The 12,555-nt window shown below is 38.9% G+C and overlaps 1 protein-coding gene across 21 annotated transcripts in view; it reads right to left on the reverse strand.

Moving 5' to 3' along the window:
- Positions 1-12,555, reverse strand: part of TTN (titin) — a 273,917-nt gene that overhangs the window by 171,009 nt on the left and 90,353 nt on the right. For all 21 annotated transcript variants that reach the window (XM_065931851.1, XM_065931850.1, XM_065931848.1 and 18 more), the window contains exons 85-101: positions 11,493-11,774; positions 10,766-11,044; positions 9,935-10,216; positions 9,543-9,821; positions 8,591-8,878; positions 8,201-8,479; positions 7,809-8,087; positions 7,441-7,719; positions 6,413-6,700; positions 5,989-6,276; positions 5,165-5,455; positions 3,149-3,436; positions 2,038-2,130; positions 1,631-1,916; positions 685-868; positions 392-481; positions 31-298 (exon numbers count right to left, since the gene is read on the reverse strand). In XM_065931851.1, the coding sequence (XP_065787923.1) occupies positions 31-298; positions 392-481; positions 685-868; positions 1,631-1,916; positions 2,038-2,130; positions 3,149-3,436; positions 5,165-5,455; positions 5,989-6,276; positions 6,413-6,700; positions 7,441-7,719; positions 7,809-8,087; positions 8,201-8,479; positions 8,591-8,878; positions 9,543-9,821; positions 9,935-10,216; positions 10,766-11,044; positions 11,493-11,774 (4,323 nt within the window). The remainder of the gene's footprint in view (positions 1-30; positions 299-391; positions 482-684; positions 869-1,630; positions 1,917-2,037; positions 2,131-3,148; positions 3,437-5,164; positions 5,456-5,988; positions 6,277-6,412; positions 6,701-7,440; positions 7,720-7,808; positions 8,088-8,200; positions 8,480-8,590; positions 8,879-9,542; positions 9,822-9,934; positions 10,217-10,765; positions 11,045-11,492; positions 11,775-12,555) is intronic.

The raw sequence follows: 12,555 nt of genomic DNA on the forward strand, positions 1-12,555 counted from the left end.
AAAAAATAATAAAACACTGATTTTACTTACCAATTACAGTTAGCTTAGCACTGGCAATGTGTGGACCACACACCAATCTGTAATTGCCCTGATCTTTAAGTTGACAGTTCTTGACTCTGAGCGTATGTCGATCACCATCAATGCTTATTTCAAACTTATCACTGCGTTCCAGTTTTTCGGTTCCTTTGTACCATGAAAGCTTGATTTCTGGATAATTAATCTTAATGTCAATTTCAAACACAGCATCATTATCTTTCAAAACTGTCTGATTTTCAATGTCCTTGATCAGAGTGACAGGCTAGGAGAATAAAAAATTAAAATGCATTAGTCACTCCTTCCCTTGTAATTTCCAATAATTTGTTCATTTTGTGATCAGCATGATTCATTTTACCTCTGTCTGTGACAGCCTTTGCTGAATAAATGATACAAGTTCTTCAAATTCCTTCTCTTCCTTCTCTGACTTCTCTATTTCTTCAATTTCCTAAGGAGGAAAAAAATAGAATTATTACATATGGAAAAGATTTTGAATCAGAAGATGGATGATTATATTCAGCTTCCATTCTTGATGCTGCTTAAGTTATATTACGATATTATACAACTGTAGGGTCTGGAAATTCAAAAGGCGTAAGCTAGATGTTTCAAGCGTGAATTTTTAGAGATTATACTATACATCAAAGAGCATACCAATCTATGTGTCTCTTCTCCTTGACTTTGCTTTAGCAGTTCAAATGCTTGAAGAAGACCCCGGAAATCAGTGATTCCATACATGCGGGCATATTTTTCATATTCTTTTGGATCAACATTTTTGAGAAGTTCCATGATATCAATTTCCTCTTCTTCTCCAGCTCCCTTCTTTAAGACTGGAGTCCTAAATGAAATAAGAAATATACATGAATTACCTCTCTTCTACTTATTCTGAATTGTCTATCATTCAAAGATTATAATTAAATTTTTTTCACAAATTTATAGTTCTGTGTTCTTTATTTAATAACTACTAGTTTTACCATGTTAAACAAACAAACAAAACTGTGAAACAAACAAAAAATGTGGATGTGGAGACGGAGTGGATTAAGACTGGACCACAGTGCCAAGTACAGAGATTGATCAAAGAGTTTAAGAAAGGAAAGAAAACAAGTATTTTTGTAAACTTTACAACAAAAGAGGCTACTGAAAGAATAATGAAAAATGATAACAATCATGGAAAATATTAATAAAGAACACATATATATCATGGGAAATGTGTAGAAATTAAATGTTGATTAATCATGATGAAATATAATTGGTATTGATATTACTGGTAATTATAGAAAATATTTAAAACAGTTGATCTAGAAAGCCATTCAGAGTAAGGAAAATTACACATAGAACCAAAAATTTTATGTCTAGACACAGGTTTATCTATAGGCCATTTCCTTTGTTCAAAGTTTTAATAAAAACTTACTTCATTCTCAAAACTTTCTCATGATTATTTAGAAATTGACATTAAGGCACCACTAACTTCCACTCAAATACTATATATTTCCTTATCTGTTAAAAATATCTATGTGCTTATTTTCTTTCACAATCTGAATCTTAGAGGGGACAGTCCATGAATGGAATATTACCAAAAGCGATGTTTTACTGAACTTACTTTTTCAGCATTGCTCTAAGATCTCCTTCAATTTTCTCTTGTTTCTTCCTTTCATCCACCTGTAGGTTAACATTACTTTCAATTTCACCATGTTTATTAAATGCAACACATCGGTATAACCCAGAATCAGTTTTTGTGGTGTCTCTAATCTCCAGTTTGGCTTCATCGCCTTTTTGGTGGATCAGTATTCGACCTCCTTGGTTCAGCTGTCTCCATTTCCCTTTTGTCCACTTAACATTTGGAATTGGATCACCTCCAACTTTTGCAATGAATGTTGCAGTGGTTTCTAAGGAACAATGAAAACAATTCAACAAAAATTTAATTTTCCAAAACCATTTTTTTCTGAAATTAAATCAGTAGTAAAATGTACAAGATAGATGAAGATGTACTTTTCATGAAGTACTTACTTTCTACAACTCTGATACTCTGAGGTTCTGATACGAAGAAGAGTTTTCCATCTACTGCTGCTCTCTTAGCTGCTGGGACGGCAGCTGGTTTGTCTAAAACAAAAAACACATGTACATGTTTTGTTATCACAATTACCTTAAAATTGCAATATATAATTTTCTTTGAAAAGTAGACTTTAAGAGTTTGGCAATGTCACAAATATTATGAACTCTATATGAGTGGATTGCAGAAGATAAAGCAATTTCACAGACATTTATAACCAGTTACAGTTATGGCAAGCAGACTGAACTACAATCACATCAATAGCATCAAGTTTTATACTTCTAGACTTGGTTTCCTTACATAGATTTCCTTTAGGGATATAATATCAGGCTAGCTGATATTATTAGTTAGCATTGCAACTTGACATGAATTTGAACAAACTCTGGGAGACAGTGGAGGACAAAGGAGCCTGGTGTGCTGCAACCCGTGGAGTTGCAAAGAGTTGGACATGACTTAATGATTGAACAATAACAATGAACAACAAATCAGGCTACCTTATGTCACATTATTAAACAGGATCATTTCTGGAACTCCATTTAGTTATATTTTTGGATATGGTGAAAAAAAATGTCAAGAAATGTGATGGTGAACTTAGGTACTTTCAGAAAAGTCATACGGAAATTATTGCCATGAAATGATTTAGTATTTTAATTAGAGTGATGAGGCTGCTGCTGCTGCTAAGTCGCTACAGTCATGTCCAACTCTGTGCGACCCCATAGATGGCAGCCCACTAGGCTCCCCAGTCCCTGGGATTCTACAGGCAAGAACACTGGAGTGGGATGCTATTTCCTCCTCCAATGCATGAAAGTGAAAAGTGAAAGTGAAGTCGCTCAGTTGTGTCCGACTCTTAGTGACCCCATGGACTGCAGCCCACCAGGCTCCTCCATCCATGGGATTTTCCAGGCAAGAGTGCTGGAGTGGGGTGCCATTGCCTTCTCCCAGAGAAGAGGCTATAAATTGCAAATGAGCAATAACTGATATTTCCAAAAATCTAATTTCATTCTTATTTAAATTGTAATCAGCAAACATAAGCAGTTAATCTAAATAATAGTGTCAAGAAATCTGTACCTTTAATGGTCACTTTTGATTTGGAAGTGTCACTTCCAGCCACATTGGAAGCTTTACACACATAATCTCCTGCATCTGCTTTAGTCACATCCTTAAGTTCCAGCACAGCAGTCCCATTAGCAAAGCTGAAGCTGCATCTGTCTGAGGGCTTTATTTCTCTGCCAGCCTTCAACCACTGGATCCTGATGGGTTCTGATCCCCAGACGTGGCAGCTGAGTTGCACAAATTCTCCTTCACTTGCTGTTACTGGGGTAAGGTGCTGATCAAACACAGGTGGCTTCTTAGGTTCTAGAATTAAAAAGGTATTTTCATGAGGAACATAAAAACAAAGAAGTATTAAATTCCAGAAAAGAACGTTTTGCCTCTAAGAGGTAGCACTGATTGCTATAGTAGAATTGAATCACGCGCCTTTATTTCTGAAAACACTGGTTACACGTGTTGGATTTTAAAAATAGAAAAAGGTTTAAAAACAAGGAAAGAGCAGATGCCATGCTGCCTATGAATGACCCAAGCGGCTGTGTCCTGATTAAGCACTACGAACATTGCACTGGCAGTTACCATAAACTTCGGTGTCACATAGTATGCAGGTGACGCTCTCAAACTTGCGTGCGGCTGTATTTTCACTGAACCCTAAAATCTAAGAGCCTATTGGAGAATTCTGCTCATGATACGCAATGCTTGCTATCCTTTGGGAAAGAAAGCCAACATCTGAGTAATCCATGAGCCCACTATTTTAATATGTGATTTTCCTTGATGTTCAGATTTAGTTATTATATGTAGCTACAGCAGCATTTAAAAACCCAATCTTTGCCCAAAGGAATGAGGACTTGAAGCTCAGTGCTCAACTGAAAACCCATGAAGAAGACATCAGTAACATGATGGGAAGGCTGTGTACAGCTGAGTGTTATGTAATGATTTTACTGAACTGTTCTGAGACCTACATTTATGAAGAATATGGCAACATTTATGATTGCACAGATAAAAACTTCTGATGCCTTACTCTTCAAAATTCTAAGTATTAAATAGCCTCAGAATTCTATAGAAAGTATTTATCTATCTACTCAATGGCAAAACCAGCATGAATGTAAATCATGAATAAAAGCTACCGCTAAGCACATATTCTTCATCTTACTAAATGTGTTTAAATGCATTTAAGTCCTATTAAAAGAATGATAAAATCTGAATTACAAGTTAACTCAATGATAATACCTTATTAGTAATATTAATCTATTGATGATATTAGCCTATTGTCTGTGCACCCTGAAATGGCCAGCTAGATCATCAGAGTTGGTAATTAACTCCCAGCTGTTCAATGAAGTTAGACTGTAAAGTGATTTTGATGAACTGCCTTATAATCATCTGGATGAAGCCATTACAGTTAGAAGATCAGATTGAGACAATCTCCTTAAACAATACAGTCTATTTCTTTGCCTCAAGCTATGACTGTATATTTGTAATGATATACATCTTTCCATCCATTTTTCTCTTAGAGTAAATTTCATCCTTTTGCATGAGATTAATATTCATTTACAGGCTAAAAGCTTTGGGCAATATATGTCAGACATAATGCTGTAGAAATATCCTTAGAAAAGAGAATGCTTCAGAATCTGACAGACCTCATAATAAGCAAAGCTAATACAATATTCAATGATGAAAATTTTTAAAAATTTAAAAACAAGTGTGCTTCATAAAAATTTGTATGTCACTTATGAATGAATTTCAAAGTAGCCTTAGACTTCTAACTACCTGACAACATTCAGGGATGGGATTTACAAGCTAAGATACATAGTCTATAATATGACACCTACTTTGCTGGGACATGTAATTAAAGTACAAATAATACATATATACATTATATATATACCTTAGTAAACATAAGTGAAATTGTAGCAAGCTGATTAAATAATACATATCTGGAATTCAGAAGTAGGTTGAGATGTAAGAAGAAACACACATGACTGTCTAATGGGCAATAAGGAAAAATGCACCATGCTGGGGGCAGTCAAGGAGACTTACCTTTGATGATGATCGAAGATGTACATAGAGCAGAGCCTGCATCATTTGATGCTTTGCATGTGTACAAACCAGCATCATCCATGCCTGCCCTCTTGATGTGCAGCAGAAGTGTGTTGTTCTTGAATGTGATTTCACAGTTAGACGTTGGGTGGATCTCTATGTTATTTTTGTACCAAGCAACGGAGATGGGTTGGGAACCAGCAACACGGCCCTCAAGTTTGAAAGAATTCCCTTCTGTTTCTTCTACTGTCTCTGATAGTTTTTTCGTGAAACTTGGTGGGATCAGCCGCTCTGTAAGAAAAGTTCAAGGACATATGAAGTGGAATCCAGAAGTAGGTTATTAATAGGAGGCTTTCCAAGAAAGAGAAGCCTTATTTTAAGTTCAAAATCAAAGCTGACCAACTAAACACAGCATATTAATGTAAGGTTCCTAAATATTTTGCCTCCTTCCACAAGTTTATTGTATTTATTTTTACTTTTAAATTAAAAAAATCATTTTATATCAGAATATAGTTGATTAACAATGTTGCGTGTTTTAGTTTTAACAAGCTTATTTTAAACTGTTCTCTGATTTATGGGATGGATGATAAGAATAACTTATGGCCAGTTACAGAACCAGAGATTTGTAAAAAGTAAAAGGAGGGGGAGAGAAACTTTTGAGAAATGCAGATTTTAAAAGATCATTTTTTTCTCTAGAGAAACTTATTTCTTCTGAAACATTGTTTTTATGTCAGTGGTTCAAAAATGTCCTAAATGAAAAAAAAATCCTAAATATTATCTGTTCTAACCAAACTGCACACTTAAGATATGATATGCAAAGGTACCTTTTATGTTGAGCTGAGCCGTGCAGGAGTCCTTTCCCACTTCATTGACAGCATAGCACGTGTACTGTCCTGAGTCTCCTTTGTCCACTTTCAGGATGGTCAGGTGGGCACTGTTCTCCAGGTAACTAATCTGGTAGTTTCCACCACTGCGGATCTCTCTGTTGTCTTTAGCCCAGGCGACCTTTATCGGCTGTGTTCCAGTCACGTGGCACTCAAAGTCCGCACTCTCTCCCACCACAGCATCCACAGGGGCCAGAGGGATGTCAAAGAAGGGGGGGTTCTTCCCCTCTGGGAGGACAGCAGGAAGACAAGGTTTCAGGCTCCATACCTGACCATCCAAGGTCACACACACCGTCCTCCCCTAATTTCAAATTTGGTTATGACAATTTTACTTACAAAAACAGACGCTTAGGAATTCACGCACCTGTGAGAATGAGTCTGGCGCTGGAAGTAGCAGAACCTATAGGGTTTGAGGCTGTGCAGGAATACTGGCCTGCAAAACTCCGATCGGTCTGGAAAATGTTTAGAGTAGCCACATTATCTAAAAACGACGCTTGTATGTTGGGGCTGTCTTTCACTGGCCTGCCATCTTTAAACCAAGACACTGAGATAGGTTCTGATCCACTGATAGCACACTCAAAAACAACCGGCAGCCCGACTGTCTCCTGAACATCTCGCAATTGTCGAGAAAACGAGGGTGGAAGCTTTTGCTCTGTAGGAAGAGAATTAACGTAATGAATCCTTCTGGACAGTTTGAATTTACTGAATGCTCTTCTCACAATTATTGTTACCTAGATAATGGAATTCCTATAAAAATGCCAGGATATAAGGAGGTATTCACAACTCTTAATTAACTTGGACTCAGGGAAGAGCAGGTAAATTTTAAGTGGAGCAAAAGTTCTAATTTGATGGCATGCTGACGCATGGTATGGAGAAGGGAATGGCAACCCACTCCAGTATTCTTGCCTGGAGAATACCCTGGACAGAGGGGCCTGGCGGGCTACAGTTCGTGGGGTCACAAAGAGTCAGACAGGACTGAGTGATTAACACTGATACATGGTAGGTGTAAAAAGATGTACACCAATAGAAAAACTGATTAGTTTAAGGTCTATTTCTGGCATGTAGCAGATTCTCTTACTTTTTAAGACTGCTTTCTAGCGATCTGAATGAGACACTCAGGGAGTAGGGATTTAAGCATATGGTTATTTGTTTCTCTTAAAGATTTAATTATAGAGGCAAATGATGACATGATCCTTCTAACTGAAGATTTAGTCATTTTATTTCTCTCTGTAAAGGTGATCAAAAAAGATAATCTGCTAATCTGTAGGTAGAAATACTTAAGCAGAAAACTTTGCATTTGGAACAATTCTCCCAAAAAGAAAACCCTCACCAGATATTTTAAATCTTGTCCAAAAGAAACACATTCATTCACTTTAAAAATATTGCAATCACCTTGAACAGTCAGGAAAGTTGAGGAAGAAACCTCTCCCACACTGTTTTCAGCTCTGCAGATATATTCTCCGCTGTCACTACTATCAACCTGGTTGAAAACCAGTGTAGCAACGTTGTTCCTAAAATGCATCTTGCAGGTAGCAGTAGGTCTCAATTTTGTATCTCCTTTAAACCAGGACACTGCAATTTCAGGGGTCCCACCAAGCTGGCATTGTAAGGAGGCAGAATCTCCAACAGTCACCTTCACAGGCTCCAACTGCTTGATAAAATATGGTGGTTCTATAACCAAGAGAGAGAATCAGTCATGAAAGAAGCATGCCACGATGGCTATATGTATGCAAAGATGGGAATGTGCAATCACAACAAACCGAGTATCAGGATCTGTGCTGAACAGGAGTCTTTCCCAGAAGTGTTCTCAATGTAACAGTTGTACTGTCCTGCGTCCTCCACTGTGCTGCTTGGGATTTCCAGGATCGCAGATTTTTCAGTTGTGGTTATGTTACACCTCTGAGATGGAGTTACGTTTATGCCATTTTTCTTCCATGTCACGGAGATGGGAGGCGTTCCAGTGTACGTGCCCTCCAGGATCAGAGGTTTTCCTTTTTCTATGCTGTAATCATTGAGCTTCTTTACAAATCTGGCTGGGGCTGCAGCAGACAGATTGAAAATATGAAATCAAACACATATACACATGGATATGGGCATACCCAGTACTTCACCTATGTTAACTGTAAAAATGCAGAAGAGCAGTCAAACAAACCTTTTACGTAGAGATGCGTTGTACAAGAAACTCTTCCAGCTTCATTACTGACGATGCAGGTATACTCCCCACTCTGTGATGTATCTACATCAAACAACTCCAGTTCAGCAACTGAATCCTCCAAAGACACATTACATGCGTCCCCTGGTACTAGTTCACTGCTGCCCTTGAACCAGCTAACACTGAAAGGGGGTGTTCCTTTTACAATGCTTGTGAAGGTCACGTTGCTTCCAGTTAAAACATCCATGGGGTCAGGTTTCTGAACAAAAGATGGTGGTTCTAAACAAAAAAAGCACATATCAGAAAAAGGTTAACATTTTTGAATTTTGATTATAAAAATGTTTAATGCCTAATGAAATGCAATTGTATTTTACTGTATTTTTGACTGACCTTTCACAGTCAAAGGAGCACTGCACTCATCAGAACCGGCCACATTAGTAGCTATACACGTGTAGCTGCCAGCATCTGATTCTTCCAGCATGTTCACAGTTAAAGCACATGTGTTATCCGTCAGGGTGGTCTGGTACTTCCTTCCACTGCTAATCTCATTTCCTTCATGGAACCAGGAGACAGAGATTGGAGGTGATCCATAGACTTTACACTCCATTACCACGGAGGAACCAGACAGGCCATTTGTCTCTTTCAATCTTCTCGTGAACGAAGGAGGAACAGTTCGGTCTGAATGTGATAAAAATCAAACAAACAAGGGACATCAGTTATAAAATGATTTGAAGAGAGAATTATTGTCTTTTTGATGGAATATCCCTAGATCCATCTGGCTCTTTTGTGGGGGTATCAAAGAACTGCCCGAGGCTTCATACAATGGAAAGCCTTGAGAATCAATGGGCAAGATATGCTAGTTGACTTAGGAATTTTGGTCTTTCTTTGCTGTGTATCATTATGTGGAGACTTATTCCAGCATAACTGACAGTAGAAAACCACAGTATCCTTATTCCTTACTCAGGAATTAAGTTTTATTCCTACCACCCTGAATTGTGGTAATTCCTCCAAGAGAAAGGAATAGAACTTTTGGACTTGCTTTTCTCCTATCTCTATAATGAGATGATCAGATGGCATCATTGATTCAATAGACATGAGTCTGAGGAAGCTTTGGGAGATAGTGAATGACAGGGAAGCCTGGCATGCTACAATCCATGGGGCTGCAAAGAGTCGGACGTGGCTTAGCAACTGAACAGCATCAGAATAGGCATATTACCTCTAATTTTGCTGTCAGAGAATGTCAGACTCATGTCATACGGTAGAATGTGGAGCTTCTCATACACGTGTATGTAAAGCAGGAACTATACTATGAGAACATGAAACAAAAACCCAACCAACCAACCTGAAACTTGCACTGAGGCTGTGCAACTGTCTTTGCCCACAGGGTTCTGCACCTCAAAACTGTACACCCCACTGTCACTGGGGGCTACATTAATGATCTTCAGGCCAGACACTTTGTTGAAGAAGCTTATTTTGTATTTGCTGTCACTCGTCAGCTCTTTTCCATCCTTAAACCACTTGGTAGTGAGCTCGGGTGTGCCAGTGACCGTGCATTCCAAGGTGCAGGTGTCTCCTGTGGTCACTTTTATGGATCCTGGCTTTTCCACAATTGCTGCAGGCTCTGGAATGAGATATCAATTGCATTCGAGTGTTAAAATCTCATTGAAAAACTAAAGGAAATACAAGTACTGATAAGTGTATGCCTTCTACTCATGATATTCTCTCTGCACTAACCGAGGATGGACACCGTGGCAAAACACTCTTGCATTCCGGCATCGTTTTTGATCTGACAGGTGTATTTCCCGGCGTTGGCTGTTTCCGCTCTTGAGAACTGTAGCGTTGCAGTGTTTTCTGAATAAGAGATCCATATGTTGTCACTTTCTCTGACGATCTCCCCCTTGTCTTTGAACCACACCACGGAAATGGGCTCAGCGCCTTCAACGGTAGCCTGAAGCTGAACTTCTTCACCAACAATGGTAGAAACATCACTGGGCTTCTTCACAAACCTTGGTGGTGCTGATGAAAAGGGGGCAAAAAAAAAGGAGATTTAAAAGGTGTGGGGCTAAGAGTATTTCCCTCAAAGCCATCAATGCTAGGAATCAAACTAGTGATCACGCACTCTTTCCATTTCTTAAAGAGGCATTTCTGGTGAGTGGGAGCAAAAATGCATTAGAGTTTTATACTTTTCTGGCCTTTGCCACAAGGCTTGTGGGATCTTAATATCCTGACCAGGGACTGAATCCTGGGCCACCAAGTGAAAATGTCGTGTCCTAACCACTAAACCACCAGGGAATCCTCCTAGAGTTTGTGTTAAGCAGAAGGAGTTGAACACCTTCACTTCTCCAGCTTTCTAAATCCAATCAAAATCTATTGGGAAAACTGTTTAAAAGGGTACTTAGTAAGCTTTGAAATGCACACTAAACATAAAAAGATTTAGGAAAGGAGAAAGGGGAAAAGTAGAAGAGACACTAGCAGAAAAGGATGGAGCAAGAGCTGAGGGGTCAACAGAGTATTAAAGTTAGAAGGAAAATACTAGTGATCACAAGAGGCTGAAGTCACGCTAACCTTTCAGAGTGATGGAACCAACACAGGTGTCACTTCCCACATCATTCGTGGCTTTACACTGATACTCCCCAATGTCCGCAGCGTCGACGCTCAGAATGTGAATGCTCGTCAGGAAGTTCTCAGACATTATCTTGTACTTCTTGCCACTCCTAAGTTCTCTCTTGTCTTTATGCCATGAAACTTGAAATGGGGGAGTGCCCTGAAGCTCACATTCAAGGTGAACATCAGCTCCTTTCAGTGTTTCAACGGGATGAGGCTTTTTGCGGAAAATGGGTGGTTCTAAGGTTGGAAGAAAATCGAGTGAGAAAGAAAGGGAAATTAGGCTGTATTCTCTAAGTATGTATTTACAAGTAAAAATCAGTTGTCTATTCCAACATAGAGAAAGAGTATTGCATCTACTTTTCTATTGGATCCTTTAAAACTTTTAGAACCTTGATGGAGAGTCCAATAGGGAACTGAGAGGACAGCTAGGATGTGCAAGATATAAAAGATGGGTAAATGCTCCTCTCCCAGTTTGCCCCAGATAGCTAGTGGGAAGCTGCTGGATAGCACAGGGGCTCAGCTAGGTGCTCTGGGATGACCTAGGGGGTGGGATGGGGAACAGGGCTCCAGGAGGAGGGGATATTTGTATACTTACAGCTGATTCACACCGCTGGACAGCAGAAACAAACATAACATTGTAACACAATTATATCCCAATTTTAAAAAAAGAGAGATAAGAGCTGACCTTTAACTTTCAAGGAGGTGGTGCTGCTTGCGCTGCCGGCTGCATTGCAGGCCTCGCAGGTGTAATCTCCACTGTCTTCCACACTGAGCCCGTGCATTTCCAACACTGCCACTGAGTCCACGAAGGACATTCTGAATTTACTGCTCTCTTGAATTTCAGTCTCGCCCTTGTACCATAAAACTTTGATTTCTGGAGACCCTCCTATTTTACATTCGTATCTTGTAGATTCATCTTGCTTCACGATTCTTGAAGGTTCTAGCTTCTTAATGAACCTGGGTGGTTCTATGGAAGCAAGAAAGAAAACACAAGGGAAGAGATGGGAGAGACATGTATAATTCAGGATGAAGTGAAAAGTCAAACAGAGAGGTCTTCAGCTCTGGAAAGCATATTTATTTGCTACAGTTCAAGAAAGAATAGATTAAGTGAAATCTAAATCCTCAAGTAAAATGCATTTATTTTTGTAAGCACCCCCATCAAATATTATTGCAAACGGAAGGAAGAAGAGACATTAATCCCTGTGCAATCCCCCACCAGCAAAAGAATCACTTCTTTGTGCAAGATCAGAGGTAGAGTGTGTATCTGTTGGTGAAAGCACTCTATGGTTTACAGGGATTAAGAGCATTTGATTACTTTCTTGTATGTGAACCAGTATAGGTCTATTTCCTATGGCTGCAGAGATATCAGTTATGTGCCAGGAAGAGTCGGAGTAGCAAAATTGGGTCAGATATCTTACTATTTTAATGCTATTTTCTCCTATAGGACTTTAATAGATATTTCTTCAACCTCTATGATATCCCTTTGAAGTGGGGAGAGCAATACTTTCTTCATTAACTGAATCAGAAAATTCAAGGTTAGGGAGATAAAATAATTAACAATATGTCACAGGGCACATGGGCTGCTGAAACTAACTCTATTTTAATTTCAAGTTATTTATCAACTATCACCACAAAAAGTCTTTAAAAATGCTCTCATGAGTTAGAGCGGCAGCTCATTGAGTTAATTTCTGACCACAGCAGACAGGAACTGTTCTTGCTACATTGAGACATGGTTGCCTTCCATGATG

This window comes from Muntiacus reevesi, chromosome 3, assembly GCF_963930625.1.
Source record: "Muntiacus reevesi chromosome 3, mMunRee1.1, whole genome shotgun sequence".
Lineage (NCBI taxonomy): Eukaryota > Metazoa > Chordata > Mammalia > Artiodactyla > Cervidae > Muntiacus > Muntiacus reevesi.